The sequence below is a fragment of the Phaethon aethereus genome (genome assembly GCF_964289735.1).
Source record: "Phaethon aethereus genome assembly, chromosome: 1".
In the NCBI taxonomy this organism is placed as follows: Eukaryota; Metazoa; Chordata; class Aves; order Phaethontiformes; family Phaethontidae; genus Phaethon; species Phaethon aethereus.
Window position 1 is genome coordinate 39,003,448 of NC_138575.1, and position 16,537 is coordinate 39,019,984.

Below are 16,537 nucleotides of genomic sequence, written 5' to 3' on the forward strand. Positions count from 1 at the left end.
AAATCATAATTATAGATGCTAAGATTTTTTCTTTTTTGAAAGATCAGGAAAAAAGTGATTTGTCACTCCCTGACAGTTCTTCAGAAATGATGGCCTAGTGATAGATAAAACTGGTGTTAGTTCTTTTCCCTTTCTGTGTGACTTTGTTGGTATGACTGTCGCTACATATTTGTTCTATGAATCGGGTACCTTCAGTTTTGCAAAGAAAATCAGGAAGATGATGGTCCATGGCTGTGAGGACTGACTGTGCATATGATACCTTACTTGCTGACTACTTCTGCTTACTTTCCAAAATAATTAGGAGGATGGTAAAAACACCAGTTTCAGGCCATATTGGGATTTTGTGCATGTTCAGGAAGGTGATGAGTTACTGTGATATCTTGGACCAATCTAAAGTGTAGTACCTTCATAGTGTCTGAAATACTATTATGGATGTGTTGCAACTGGAACTAACTTGGTCTGTATAAAAGATAATACATGTTTCAGAGTAATTGGAAATTATTTGGAAGCAGTTGAGTCAGGGTACAGCAACTGCTTTATGGTAACATCCTTTTGATAGTTCTTCATACTACCTTTTGTTCTACCTCCAGTGTAAATACCAAAATATACTTTCTGACCAGTACATGAAGTTGTATTGATGTGATTTGTACATATTATTAGCTGTGACAATCTTCAGCTTTCTTAACTTTTTTGAAGGAGAAATTTGTCCAGAGATTTTTACATATTTTTAGTGGAACTTGTGATAATTATTGTGGTACTGCTGCTTGTGTAGATTGTGTTAACCATAAGTGTTTATGTTATTTTATATCATGTAGTAATAAGTAGATCAAAATAAACAAAAGTTTAATTTTACCAGGGGAACATGAATGTGGCAGCTCTATTCAAAGAAATCTTACCGTCCAGGAGGCAGCTGCATATTTAAAAGTAAGCAAAAGAGGTATTTTTCATTGGTTGTATACAAGATTTGTGTAAGTTACAATTTATATGGCCTAGTTTCATATCTAGTGTATTGATTAAATTTGACTTAGTATTGAATGTTACTTGGCAATGTTTGGAATTGATGTCTTTAACACATTCTACTTACGATTTTTATTTTGGGGTGTAGTGATGTTTTGGGGGAGAGGGAAGTGAAAGAAACTGGCTTAACTGCAGTGAAAGTGTAGATAGTAGTGCTTCAATGGCATGCAGGCTTTTTGCCTTCAGTTAAAACACCAGGGCATAATTTGAACTGATGGAGATAATTGACAAAGACAAAAATTATAAACCTAGGAAATCCAAATCTCTAGAAGCTTCTCCACAAATCAGAATACTATGTTTTGGGACTTAGTAAAAAAGCATATGGTCTTCCTTTCTTTGGGAGGAGAAGCTGATGTGTGGATCTGTGCAGCGGGCCTGACAGGCAGCAGCTGTATGGAGACACCATTTGTTGATGCTTTAAATAGAAATGGTCAAAAAAGACCCTTTTTGTTAATTTGATAGGTATGCAGTATTATGAAATCCCACTCTCTGCTGTCATTCCCCTGCCTCACTCCCCAAATAAAAGATGACTCTTGCCTTGTCTTGACAGCTGTAGGGTTTATTTTAGCCCACATTGGTGTACTCTTCAGTGGAAAACTACTTGAAGCTTTTAAAAGGCTGAGTGTATAAGATTGCTTTGATTGGATGGAGGGGAGCTAAGCTGGTGTGACTTCTAATATACAAATCAGAAATTTATAGAAATTTTACATTTTGGCAAATGTTTATGTAGTAAACAAAGAGTAGCAATGTTAACAGCATCCTGAAGAAGCTGCTAATACTGGTTTATGGTTTGGCAGTGATATTCAATATCTATTAAGACCAGTGTGTTGTGGGAATACACTGGAAAAAATTAAGTTGTTGCCAGATAACTGATGGTCTTATCTATTGTGCTGACAGAATGACAGTTGTTATCATTAACAACTGTTTACCTCTGATAAGAAGCTCAAATTTCATATGAAAATTTGTCACTTTGTACAGTCTCATTTAACCCTACTGTTCCTCATTTTGGGAGTATAAATATAACTCCTTTGCAGAATTTCAGTGATAAAACTTTAATATTTTACTCTCAAATGGAAAATAAAACAGTTACTTGCTTATCCTTTAATTCTAGCCCAGTTACATTATGTGAGGTTCAAAGGAAAGATGGAGATAAATCTTCCTGGAAAGTATAATTTCAAATACAATATTAACTTCTATTTTTGCCTTCCTTTTTCTGCAAAAGAACATACAAGGTGCACTATGGAGACAGCCTTAGCTCAGTTAGCAGTAAATGTTTTATGATAGTTGATGCCAACTAATTTTTTTAAAAAGTCAATTTCTATACAGTAATATCAGTTCTTGAACTACAAACACTAGACTATTTGCAAAATATCAGTTAAAATTGATTTTCCTCAAGCTTCCTAAAAGCAGTTCAGGTCGTTTTTTTTTTTTTTTTTTTTAATACCACCCGTTTCCAGCTGGGTTTGTATCTAGTTTGAATTTTACTCTTGAAGTAGATTTTCAATGAGCACCGCCTAGTGGCTGAATGATTTTTTTTTTTTCTCTCTTGCTGTAGGTTAGAATTGTTAATAAAACAGTGAATGTGGCTTGACTTTTCAAACAGTCCTCAAATTGAGGAATGCTAGTAAGTCTGATTGCTGCTCATAGCATGTATAGATACACTTTGTGTAGTGAACACTTACGCAAAAACTGAAGAATCAAGAACAAAACCACATAGTTTGGCTACTTATATGTGCAGTATCTGAATTTTATTGTGGCATGATAACTTTCTGTTTATTTATGAAATTAGTCATTAATACTTGTTTTTTCACAGAATTTAGATCCAGAATATGAAAGTGTACTTAACACAGCATTACAATGGATCTTGAAGAATGGGGAGGATGTTGGCATAAAGTAAGTGGTCTTTATTTCTTAATTTAATTTCTTCTAACAGAGTGTATCGTTTTTCATAAATACTGTATATTTTTGAATAGGTGTTTCAGCAATGACCCTAATGAGATGGATGTCACTAATGTGACAGATGTGAAGTACCTGGAATCCACTAGTCCAAAGATGTCTTTCAGGTGTCGTTTTCGCCGTGCGTTTGTTAATGTAACTCACAGATTATCAATATTGCTTTTGGGTAAGTTATAACAAAAAAGTTTGATTTTTTTTTTTTTTTTAATTAACTTGCATTTATGTAAGTGCATGGGGAAAAGTAAACAGTGTCTTTCAAGAAGTTTTTACTGACCCATAAAACTTGAGCCTCTATCAGTATCTTGATTACAATGCAGTTTGCTTTGCACTTCTGTCGTGCCACTGTGTTTTCACATTGGTTACCATCATCTGCTGCTGTAGTCAGCTGAACATATTCATTCTTTGGGAACTCTTGTCTTTTTCCCTGCCAAAGCAATACCTTGTGGCTTTCAAAAATTCCAGATTGAACTGATTTCAAAAAACAAAATGCTCAGTAAAAAGACATGATAGCCTTAATTTTGAGAGTATTTCACTGTTGCTCCAGGAACTTTGGAAACATAACTACAGAAAAGGTGATTTTCCTAGTTTTAGGAAAAATTGGATACCCAATATGGTTGTCACCAAAAATTCTTACCTCTAAGACTATGTTGTAGAAATGTGTCTAGCCTTCAGTAAGACTAATTAATTTAGTCTTTGATAGTTCTCTAGTTAAGTTTCAAATTCTTTCAAGTTTATTTAATTCTTAATCATACTCAGAACTATGCAGCATAAAAATATGGTACAGCTAAATGCGGACGCTTCACTCCTGTGTGGCTGGTTAGAAACATTGAAGATGCAGAGTTCATCTCATGCACCTATTGAATATTTAATAAATTGATAAACTGATATCTTAACAATCTTATGCTTATGAGCAGAAGACTTGAGGCCTCCTTTATTAGCCCTTTGATGAACCAAAAGAATCGAAGGCAAACTGTCCCAGATTGCCATCTGGCTGATAATAGTCAATATGAGGATTGAATTGGGATGCAGAGATGAAACTCAGTATGCACTTCAACCACTGGTCTCATCCACTCATGACCACTGGTCATGCTGAGCAAATTGCTCTATGTCTTGACTTTCTTATTTGTAATTAAGGTTAATATGAAGCACCTTTTCAAAAGTTGAATTGTATAAATGTTAGATGTAGTGTCATTAACTAATACCCATTTTGGCCTCAAATGGTGTCCCTCGGTCTCTTTGTGTCAGTTAACATTGCCTTGTGATCACTGGTATATGAAACAAACTATGCAACTATGATTTGTGTATGCATGTTTTTGGTTTGGTTTTGTTGGGTTTTTTTAATTATTGTTAAGACGTCAGTCGTGCCCTTAGCCCAAGAAAGAAGAAGGAATAAGATTTTTATTTTAAGTTTATGCTGCTGGCCTTTCTAACTAGATTGTCCTTTTTGGGAATAGTCTTTAAAGTAATAGAAAAAGAGCATGCAGTACTTTGCTGCAAGAAACACAAATCTGTAGCTGAGCTGAAGTTAGTTAGCTTTGACCAGTATATCTAAAGCACGTGACTTGTTTATGAATTAGTGAATATTGTGCATTTTTAAATATTAACATGTTCTGAATTGTAAGTTTATGTGACTTTTGATATGACTTTGAATTTTAAAAATATAATTGGTATACTATTTTTCTTCACAAATGGGTAAAATTTCAGACTGCAGTCATGGGATACCAGGCTATTGTTAAAACAATGAAATTATTTTCTAAAGGTAACAACTCTTCCAAGTTTAAGAGTTCATGTTGCTATGTTAGTAAAATATAAAATTTTGACAGTGAGTACAGTGTATTTCACTAACTTTGAATTTAAAATACTTCAAAATGTTAGCTAGTTCAACTTCTGAAGTATGTGCTTTAAACATTGTTAAATAACCAATGTTCTAATACTGTTTAAAGGGTATTATATATCTTAATGCAGGTGTAATAGTGGTCTGGGGAGTCTTGCACTACATGAAGTACCGTTGGGCAAAAGAGGAAGAAGAAACGAGGCAGATGTATGATATGGTGGTAAAAATCATAGGTATGGCTTCTTGACTCACATCTGATGTGTCTGTATCAACTCCGTATAAGCTTTCAAAGTACTGGCATTAATTCAGTTATGTTTTCTGCCTGTTTAGTTGTCAGTTATCATGCTGTTAGAGTTCATAGAATCACGGAATAGTTTGGGTTGGAAGGGACCTTTAAAGGCCATCTAGTCCAACCCCCCTGCAATGAGCAGGGACATCTTCAACTAGCTCAGGCTGCTCAGAGCCCTGTCCAACCTGATGTGGAATGTTGCCAGGGATGGAGCATCTGCCACCTCTCTGGGCAACCTGTGCCAGTGTTTCACCAACCTCAGTGTGAAAAATGTCTTCCTTATATCTAGTTGAAATCTGCCCTCTTTTACTTTAAAACCATTACCCCTTGTCTTATCACTACAGGCCATGCTAAAAAGTCTGTCCCCATCTTTCTCATAAGCCCCCTTGAAGTACAGGAAGGCTGCAAGAAGGTCTCCCCAGAGCCTTCTCTTCTCCAGGCTGAACAACCCCAGCTCTCCCAGCTTTTCCTCACAGGAGAGGTGTTCCATACCTCTGATCATTTTTGTGGCCCTCCTCTGGACCCGCTCCAACAGGTCCGTGTCTTTCCTGTGCTGAGGGCTCAAGAGGTTCTTGGTCAAATGTGTGGTTCATGTGTTTCTTCCCTTCCCCGCCCTCCCCGCCCTTCCATCCTTCTGTCCTTCCGTCTTCCATAAAGATTGTAATTTGTGAATTACATCAACATGGCTATAATAAATTCCCATTGATGTAGTGGTATTTTGTCTTACTACTGATAACAAATAAAAATGTGATGTTTGTTGTCTAGAAGTACGGTGACATGTCGCTTTCTGTATATGTTTTTTCAGCTATCTTTAGCTAAAATATCCACTCCTAAAATGTGTGTTAGCTCTCAATTCCATCTTTAATGGCTTTTCAATGAAAAAGCAGCTTTTTAGTTAGTCGCTTTGAGCTGAAATTATGTTACTAAAAAAGAATGCATAATTGAGTTCTGAAATTCTGCCGCTCTATTTGAAGCCACAATGTTTTCAGAAGTTTGTAGTTTTTAAGCTCTGTTTTGGACTACATTTTTACTTAACTTGTCTTACTACTCTCACCTATGGCATTCATCATAAATACAAAGATGATAGACAAATTGGAGGTGTTTTCCTGTTTTCACCATATTCCTATCTTTTCTGTTGGCAAATCAAGCTTTGTTGAGGTGGAGTGAAAGCACTTGATTTTCAAAGGTGGCTCTCTTTGCTAACAGTTAGAAGTACCAATCAAGAGTAACTGCAAGAACTCTTTTCCTTTATTCCAAAGTTATCTGGGGTACTGAGAGCCACTGTGTGTGGTTAGTTTTCTTGATTTGCATTCAGCATGGTTAGAAAGAAAAAGGCTTCAAAATGCCAAAAACATCTTAAATACTAAAATTGGGAGGGGTCATCAGAGTAGCTGTTCACTACCAGAATTTATATTTTTCTTAAAGTTTGCATGATCTATGTAGTTACCAGCTTTTCTTATGGTGTCCTCAGATGTTCTAAGAAGTCACAGCGATGCATGTTCTGAAAATAAAGACTTGCAGCCTTACATGCCTATTTTACACGTGCGTGATTCTCTAATACCACCTCAGGACAGGTATGTTCTCACTAGAAGTACTGAATTTCCTTATGTGTAAGTAAGGAAAAATAGTAAAAATAAATTGGTCAATTAACTAAGTTAATTTCAGTAGGCTGCATAGTATAATATTTTGGAGATTTTTATTGACACAGGTGGGAGGAAAAAAAACATTAGACTTCTCTTACATCTGGGTGTCAGCTATGCAGGTTGTTATAATGCTAACTTTGTAATTCTTGCTTCAATTTTTAAGGAGGAAAATGAGGAAAGTCTGGAATAGAGCAGTTGACTTTCTTGCAGCAAATGAATCTAGAGTACACACAGAGACACGAAGAATAGGTGGTTCAGAGTTCTTGGTTTGGAAATGGATGCAACCTTCTGCAGCATGTGACAAAATTTTAGTAATACCGTCAAAAGTGTGGCAAGGCCAAGGTATTGAAATCTAGTTCTATTTTGCAAATACAATTGTTTTAATTTCTGCATCTAACTTCTAAATACTGTTTTGTTGCTTGAACAGGAAAGACTTGTTTTCTCACACCTTCAAGTATTGTTATGAACTGTCAATGCTATTTCTCTATCTTGTTCAACAGACTGACTTTTTCTGTGCATTCAGTGTCTGCCTTGTTTTCAAGCAAAATGAGCTTTTTTTTTTATAGCTACTGCAGAAATGCAGCAGAGGGCATGTAGCCAGAATGAATTGCTTGTTCTTCTTTATGAATTTAAAAAAAAAACCCATAACTTGTTAGTTGGTCAAATTCTGACATGCCTTATACTTGAAGTAATGTAATTGGTTGTATCTGACAGCAGGTAAATCGGCGCTTGTAGACTTGAGTTTCTTATTGTTAAGTTATCAGTCCAGTATCTCAAGACAGAGTTTGGAGGAAGAGATGTTTGTTTATTTTGAAGAGGAAACTGCTGGGACAAGAGACTCCTCAATCAGCAAAACATGGGTTTTGAGCATCTCCTAGTAGTGCTTCCTTTCTGTCATAAATGTTTTTTGACACTGTGCATTTGTATTTCAAGCTCTGTGGTGCAGCAAAGCATTTGCTTTAATAGAAGAGGCTGTTGTCACACATGGATTTTGCAGTGGTCTGTCACTTTTCGGCTTTATCATGGAGCCAAGTGGCAAGAATCCAGTGGATTTGCAGGTGTCTGTCTGCAGTGGTCATGTGTTCCTAGTTCTTTTTCTTTCTGCCTTTCTTCATGTTAAGCTTCAGTTTTTGGGGTGGGGTGTTGTTTTTCAATGAAAAATTGAAGCTCTAAGACTTGAATTCTGGGTTGCAATGAAAAAGAATGGTCATTTCTATCAATGCCTGAGTGTGAAGGTAAATGTTTAAAGTGAAATCTTAATTGCCAGTTGTTTAAATGTTGTGACTCTTTAAAAAAGAGTCTGTCTTGCCTTATCTTCTGTAATGCTGTATTATCTCTCCAGTAGGATTGAAATAAATGCTGTGCAGACTCCTAGTTTATAAACTTATCAGCTTATTTTCATGGTGAGGGAGGAGGGAGTTGTTGCTTCTCCAGTTTTTAGTTCAACTTTTTAAATCGATGCTGTCAACATTGTATCATGCATTACTTCTATGGCATTGAACTAGATGCTGAAAAAAGCCCAGTTAAAAAACAGACTTTCTGCCCTTCCTAGCCCCACTTAAACAAAAATTCCCACTCTCATCTCTGTTCTGCTGGAGTATGCTAATTTTGGTCTTAGTTTAACTAAAGCAAGTAGTAGTAGGCTTCCTTCTTTTGCTTTTTACTGGTATACATGTTTATTTTTTAGAAACAATATTTTATTGCTTCCTATAAAAAGAGGGTACAGTTTAAAGTAGCTCCTTCCAATGTGATTATTTCCTTTCTAAAGACAGACACGAAGAGCTGCTTTGAACATAGCAAACTTGACTGCCCAAGTAAAAGTACTGCTAACATGCTGGTTTTGTCCTAGGCCACTTGCATGTTTTCCTAAGTTCTATGTATGCTTTTGGCCTTCAGGTCTTAAATTTTGCTTTTCTGTAAGTTCAAAGCAAAAGCGAACAATTCTCTGTCAACTTGAAAAGCCAAATATTTTAAGACGTTGCAGATACTTGGCATGTTCTCTGATGAGGATGTTAGTAGTCTTGGGATATATTTCTTGCTTGTCCATGCAAAATATTACATTGGGATATCATTAAATACTTCTCAAAGTTATGCTACTGGTTTTAGCATTACATTTCTTATTTTTAAATCATTCATTGGAAATGAGGGCTGCTTTTTTATAAAATACCTTGTGAATACTACTGCAAGCTTGAGGTTCTGCAGTCATCGTCTTGCAGTAGTAGTAGTAACATGGCATTCTGCTGTGACAACTGTATTACAAGATTTCAGTTTCTCAAAATTTTAGTTAGCAAGATGTGAATAGTGACTTTATTACGAGAGTTGCAGAGCCTTTTCTTCGTAGGACATTGTCCATTAGGGATGTGCAAGTGCTTTAGGGGTGCAGTGCAGTGGTGGGTTTTATCAACAGCTGTCTCTGTTCATCTCTGTAATACTGTCATGATTGATTTTCAGGCACTTAAATTGCACATAGCTTCTGCAAGCTATGTGTATTATAAAACTGAATCTTCTATGGAGTTTATTTTTTCAATACAGACTGTGAAACATGACACTCCAGTTCTGGAATCTATCATTTACTTCTCACTTGCTTTCAGATTTTCTTGTCCTGTTTGATTTCAATATAAATCACTCCATAACATTCTGTCCTGTATTAGAAATCGGACTGGATTTTCTTTCATCTGGAAGACTTTTTAGTTTGTGATAGCTCAGGTGCTGCTTTGCTACATGGAAGTATACATTCAAGACTCTCAACAGAACAGTATTTTCCAAAACTTCCTAGAAAGACAGCGACTGTAGTTACTGTTAGGTACTCTCTGAATTTCAGCATCTGATACCTACTTCAGCATATTGTGAATGTGGACAGAATATCTTTATCTCTCAGCTGTGGCTTTTAGCTGTATGTTGCCTAGAGCATGTACTTAAGACTATGCTTTCTATTGCATAGGATATATTAAGATCTATCCTGTTTCAGTTCTTTTAATAGCAGTTTTCCTAGTTTTCTTGTTATGTTTGTAGTTCAGCAAAGATCTCTGAATAATTGAAATTGCACACTCTGGCTCTAACAGAACAGCATGGAAATAGGGGTGGCCAAAATGACATAGGTCATTTGGGCTCTATATCTTGGTAGTCAGCAGGCAAAGGCAGTTTTCACATGCAAAGGCTCTTTCTGTTTTGTGTTCTTTGTTTTCCTATGACTGTTGGAAATAGTTCCATTGCATTAGTCTCGTACTTTTTGCACAGCTGTTTCTTTACTGAAGTTAGGAATTCTATATGTATGTGTTGCTTTCTTCATTTTTGGAAGTATATATCAACTGGGATTAAGTTTGTCCTCTAGTTTTGACATTTGAATATAGAAGTTCATAAATCTAAATACTCTTCAAGACTGCTAGGTCCTGAACAAACTCAGTACCTTATAAAATCAGAATGAATTCTTGGGTTTGAATCTTGTGAATAAATTTCAAGGTCACAATTTTGTTAACCTTCTGAGATCTGGTAGTGCTTGGTAGCAGAACACAATATCTAGAGTATGTGCAATTGAAGAAGAAAGCCTCTTGACCTGTTAGTGTGTACTAGAATACTGGTAGATGATAGCATGCATTTTAAATATGGGACCTGTAGCATGTATGAAGATCTAGGCCCTACTGTCTGTTAGCGTCTAGAGTTCAAGCATCATTGTGGCATTTTGTCCAGTCCTTCAGGATGTAGCCTGTGTTTTGGCAGACAGTTTGTGATTTTTTTTTTTTTTTTTTTTTTTTTTTTTACTGGGACAGAATAAAGTCTGGTGTACTTCCTTTGAAATATTATCTACTGGATGTGGTGGATATATCTGTCAAAAAAAAAAGGGGTAGGTAAGCTCATTGTAGGATGACAGACCAATATGAGAGATGTTTTGAAAACAAGAGAATTGTCAACTGAAAAAGAATCTTGATCATGCCAAAGTATAATCTAATTCAATCAATGGAAAAAACCAAGACAATTCTAGTGTGTCCAGTTGGCTTTTGAAAGAACAGGTACTGTTGTCCTATCATGCCTTTGATAACTGGGGCTTTAAAGAAAAATAGGCAGAACTCCAATGTAGCTAAGCTAACAGCAATAGCTAAAGTTCCTTGACAGCTCTGGAGATGAGATAAAGAGGTTCTCTGAAGTACCACATCTAGGATGATATTTCATCCTGCAGCATGGAAGATAACCTGTTGCCTTCTGTGAATGACACCCCTCTTGCCTGGCTTGTAAGAATATAGTCCTTTCTCCACACTGAGAAAGAAAAAAAAAACCCACCAGCTCTATTCTTAACTATTGCAAGAAAACTGTGGATTTTATGTGTGTTGTAAAATGCTATATATATCCTCTGCTGTCTTACGTAGCTGAACTTAACTGTATAAAACCCTAAGTCAACCATGCTCTCCTCTCTTAATAACGTTTAGTATTATTTTGATTTCAGTATCTTTACTGAGGAACCTTGTGTTGTGTGAAAGGGCGTAACTTCAACATTCTCAACTAAATGTTTTATGTTCTTTTTCTTGCCTTTGATAGGAAAAGTTAGTACTTAATAAATTACAGTGATCTGTGGCTTAACATGAATAAATCTGTTCTTCAGAAGCAAGTATACCTATATTTGATGCAAGTCTTGAACCTTATCAGGTGTATCAAATCCACATCTGAAGATGTCTTGCGCTGTCTTATAGCCCACAGTGGTGATACTGGAGAATCCCTTTAGCAATAATACAGCAGTAATTCAAGAGCTATAGAAAGGTGTACTACAGTTTCATAAATCTTCATTCTGAAGTCTGTGCAAGAGACACTTCCATCATAGACACATTTCAGTCACAGTGATAAAGAGGTTTTTGAAAGCACACACTTTTAGCTGCTGCTGTTCTTTGAGTCTGGAATGATACAGTCATATTCCGTTTAAGGTAATAAAACAAAGTACATTATGATTGAAATACAAAGTGGCTTCCTTTTCTTGAAGGTTCTCCCTAGTCCCCAAGTGGGGTTTATGAAAGTCCTAAAAATTTTCCTATAAGTGACTTAGTGCAGAAAATTGTGCTTCTGCTTTCCTATTTCATCTCCACCTTTTTGCTCTCGTTTTGTAAGCTGTACTGTTGAGACCTATTTAGGAAAAGAAATGGCATGTGAGTGGCTTAGTTAATTATGGTGTAGCTTAGGCTGTTGTGCCACAAGAATGTCTGCTTATGCCCTTATTGTGAGGAGAATATTTTGTATGCTCCACACCAGTGTAAATTTTCAAATAATCAGTACCGTAATCTGAATAGTTTTGTCACTTAAACTTGCTCTTTTTGAGGGGAGAATTAATTGTTACAGATGTGTAATGAAATTCAAGAGACATCTGTTAACTATGCTATTGTGAAATTTGCTGTGTAGGTAGAGCATTATTTTTAACTTGCCTGTGTCTTCCCTACCCTCCCCTTTTTGGTTCCATTTCTGGTATACATTTTAATGCTTATTACTCTGCTAGTGTTAATTTTGTACCTCGCTGATTTCTGTGGCCATTTTTTTTTCCTTATACATAAAAAGCTCTAAGTTGCAAAACTTCTTTTTAATTTACCACAACTTTGAAACACTTTTGAGAATAAGCAGAATTCATCTTTATTTTCATATGCTGCACTGCTCTGGGCACACTTGTTCTACTAGTATAATGTTGCATTAAGTTGGTAGCAGATTAGTTTCGTGCTGGTGGTATGCTCTGGCTGAAGTCATCTCTGCAAGCACCTGAGCTCTTCCAATCAAAAGGACATCAAGATTATTAGAAATTGGAGCAGGCAAAGCCTGGTTTTTATAGGTATCCACACTAAAGCGTGAATTCCCCATTTAGCTACTTTTGCATAGCTTAATGGTGTAGCTGCTGTCATAAACAACAGTATGGGTTTTTTTGGCGTTCATAAACAGCTTGCAGAAGTGCTGATCCTCTGGGCCTAGGGTCTCTGCAAATAACCTCACCATTCTTTATCCTTGGATTAAAACCATGTGCTGAATAAACCTAGCTATTAACAATCAGCACATAATTTCCTCAACCCCACGCCTTTTCAGGTCCAGGTCCATGACTAGGCCATCCCAGATCACCTTCTTCAGTATGGTGTGATGCCCCAGTGTACAATATGCTGGTGACATTTCACACCCCCCCTTGATCTGCTGGAGCCAACCTACATGAGTAAGGTAAGTCCATTTATTTTTCAATGTTGCTTAGTTCTGTAAAGTTTTTATTGTATACCCTATGTATAATTTTGAATCAAGGGCAAAAAACTTTACAAAACCATGTGCTATTGAAAAAGGACTTGTCCTTAAACTATAGGCAGCTCAGAGATAGATGCAGTGTCACCAGCATATTTAGAAATCTATTCCCAAGAAAAAACAGTCAATTGTTACAGGTATTGGTGACTTGGACTCTGTGTGGGTATATTCTAATAAGAACACTTTTAGTTATTTGGGGAACTTGGGGTAGGTTTTATGTTAGATTTGGAGGCCACCTTTTCTAATTTCTACCTGGTAATTGTATTTTTTTCCTTCAGACAAACTTGCTCCTCATGTATATTTCTGTGCCTTATCTGCAGGCAGTGAATTTTCTCTTGGTTAGCGCTTGTCTTTCACGTGCAGTGTCTTCCACATGACTGAATTTCTTCTGTGTGACACAGTTTTTGTTTTGGTGACATACAGAAGACTAGCAGTGTTCATGTATTTTGGATATACTTGCAAGATCTTATTTTAAAAAATCAGCAGTAAGAAGCACAGACCTGTAGTGTCGTCTGGCCAAAACTGAGACTTCTAACACTTGGAATGTAACATCTTGAATCTGTCAAACATTTCCGAAGTAGGGACTGCAAAGGAGAAGCATTAGCATCGGTTTGGAACATGATTTTGTCTTGTTGAGTTTTTTTTAATCTTATGTTTAAACTGTTGAATCTGTTCATCTCAAGTCTTCAAATTAAAACTTCCTTCAAGCCTTGGAAGTGGTTTTACCAGGTTATCCCCTTCCATTTCTGTTGCTGCTTTGCTGGCCCTTCTCAAGGCATGGAACTATCTTACCTGAATCTGAAGGGCTCCTCTATTCCTTTTCTTATGGTGCAGTCTTCTGTTGCAACTCACACAAGTAGAGCTTGTGAACTTTAGAGAATGTAATGTTTATTTTAGAACTTCAGTATGTCTTTCATGGGATTGTTCAGCTTTGGAAGAGCAGCGCTGTTATTTTTCATTTCCATTTTTCTTCTTACATCTGTTTTATTCTCTGGTGTGTTTCATTTCAGATTTTGGAAAGCCTTTGATCATGTGTGTAGAGCATTTAGGATTACAAAAGCTCCATCCTTGTAGAGTGCTCCTTAACAGTTGTTACTGCAATACAACATCCATCTAAGGGTCTCCCTGTTTCTTAACCAGATAGGCAGTAAATTGCCCCAAAAGTGGAAGAAATGAAAATTGATCAGACAGTTAAAACTGAATGGTTAACCTGCAGCTCCAAAAGTGGTTAAGAATATCTGTCTTGTCATATAGATGTAATGCAAATACTTTCTCTTCAACTATATGGTATTTTTTAAAATATCCTGAATTCTTTCCATGTACTGTGGCCTGGATATAAAAGAGTGCATTATCTTTTTAAATGTAGAAGTTGTAAATCTAAAAAATTCAGTTAAGTATGGTACATTTTCTTCAGTGCAGTATAAAACTCTGGAGAACTTAATTTGCTTGAAGCTTTTTCGTATATGAAGGAAAGTATTCTTTTGAGTAAAACCAGAAAGGTATTCATGTATAAAGTTGACACTTGTTAACTAGATGGTATTATGCACGTCAGTAAATACTATTAAATTGATTTTTCTTTGTAGCGTTTCATCTAGATAGAAGAAATTCACCACCAAACAGCTTGACACCATGTCTAAAGATTCGCAATATGTTTGATCCAGTTATGTAAGTAATAAGAGTTATCTATCTGTATTTCTTTATTCTTTTGGAAGGGTCCATTTCTTTCCTCTGAGAGAGGTTTGGAAGAAGTGAGTAGAGATGAATAGCTTAAAAGAAACAAGTATGTTGTTAAAAAAAAAAATCATCTTCCTCTTAGCATCTATGAGAAGACAAATAATTTTACTGCCTGTCTTCTGTCCTTTATTGTCTTGCTTGGTGGCTTTGGGTCACTTCTTGAAGTGTGGCATTTAGTCAAACCACTTGGAGCAATGACTGATCTTTCTCTATTAACTAATTTTGTAAATACTCAATTATACCAACTGACGGGATACTCATGCAGCCTAACAAGAGACTGTAAGTTTCTGAAGTATTGTTAAGTATTCTGCAATATTTAGACTGTTACAGAGCTTGCACAGTTTGCATTTAAAAGGCTGAATTTAAATAGTTTATTACTTTATGGCAGTGTGACTGCCTAGTTTTGATGCAAACAGATTTTTGTAGTGGGAAGGTTTTAAATTATTGCAGAGTACTGGCTTCTAATGCTCAGATAGAATTCTAAAGTATGTACTGTGTATGAGTAAGTAACAAGCCTTGTTTCACATGCCAAGAGTTACGGAAGAATAGTTAATATATTTGTAGTCTTTTAAAGCTTCATCCACTATTCTGTTATATCCCCATTGCCTGTGGGCTAGATCACTAGATCATGTTAGTAGTTGGGGCATAAACTATGTGTTAGTCCCCCTAATCCCTTCTAATCTTTGAAGCATGGTTTGCCCAGTGCAAAGACATACAAGGACTCCAGTAACTCCTCTGAAGTAATTTATTCCCTGATGTGATTATATAAGGGAAAAATGAAGATGCTATACTGTCTTAGAGAGTAGTAAAAAAGTTGGTTAGTGAGGTGCTAATTGTGACTGCAGAATATGAGAAGTTGAGTTGAAAATTAAAGCTATCGATTAGAGCAGGGAATAACAGGAATTGTAGGAGGGGACACCAGAGTATAGACACGAGTGATTGCAAAGTTTGGATGTATTTCTTCAGCTCTGTTTTACTTCTGTTTCTAGCCACACTTAATTACTTTAGTTCCTTGCCTTATTAATTGGAAAGCTGTTAGCTAATTAACTGAGGACAGTGTTATCCCGAGCATAGAGAATTACTCTAAAAACTTCTTTTTTCCTCCATGGCTTTAATACTTAATGACTGTTCGAGCAGAGACCCCAACTGTGGCTTCTTTCATAACTTTCAGGTTGCAGTAGAGTGAGCAAGACTGAAATTTTAGGTATTCTTGAGGCAAATTGATCCTTCTATAGGAGGATGAAATAAAAGATGAGATTTGCTGACAATTTTGGGCAAGATCAATGTCCTTATTGTTCTTGCTACAAAGGAGACTTCATGAACTATATTGGTTAGTCTGAATAGTACTGAAATAAATCCATTCCTGAAATTTCACTGTAATATTTAGTGATGTGCTGTATTGGTTACTTTCCTGTTTCAAGATGTTAGCTGTTCAAAATGTCTGCTGTTAATGGGACTAGCAACTGAGATGTTACTTTTGTCAGAACAAGCTCCCTTTTATAGGCTATATCAAAACATCAGTGTTTTGTCAGTACTGAGCCAGTCTGTGCCCAGCAAGTGCATTTAAAAAACCCCACATTTATAGACTAGGACTTGTTCTCCTTTGACACTTCACTTTGGATGTCCAGTCAGCTATTTGAACAGTGCAACTTCTAATACATGTGGACCTCTTCTTTTGGAAGCTGACCCAGCTCTGTTACTGGACTGCTGGATTATAGTTGTAGTGGGATACTTCATCCAATTCCATATTGCATGCTCCAGCCCATTCCTCTTCCATGAGCTGTCTTGCAGAGGACTGCTGATTAAGGGAGTACTTTT

At 36.3% G+C, this 16,537-nt stretch overlaps 1 protein-coding gene across 1 annotated transcript in view; it reads left to right on the top strand.

Annotated features, from left to right (window-relative positions):
• The window catches only part of LEMD3 (LEM domain containing 3), a gene marked incomplete at its 5' end in the record, with an annotated part of 51,691 nt that overhangs the window by 31,554 nt on the left and 3,600 nt on the right, over positions 1 to 16,537 (top strand). Inside the window, 7 exon segments of the mRNA XM_082014262.1 lie at positions 857 to 924; positions 2,831 to 2,910; positions 2,991 to 3,139; positions 4,939 to 5,040; positions 6,568 to 6,670; positions 6,903 to 7,081; positions 14,569 to 14,650. Coding sequence (XP_081870388.1) covers positions 857 to 924; positions 2,831 to 2,910; positions 2,991 to 3,139; positions 4,939 to 5,040; positions 6,568 to 6,670; positions 6,903 to 7,081; positions 14,569 to 14,650 — 763 coding nt within the window.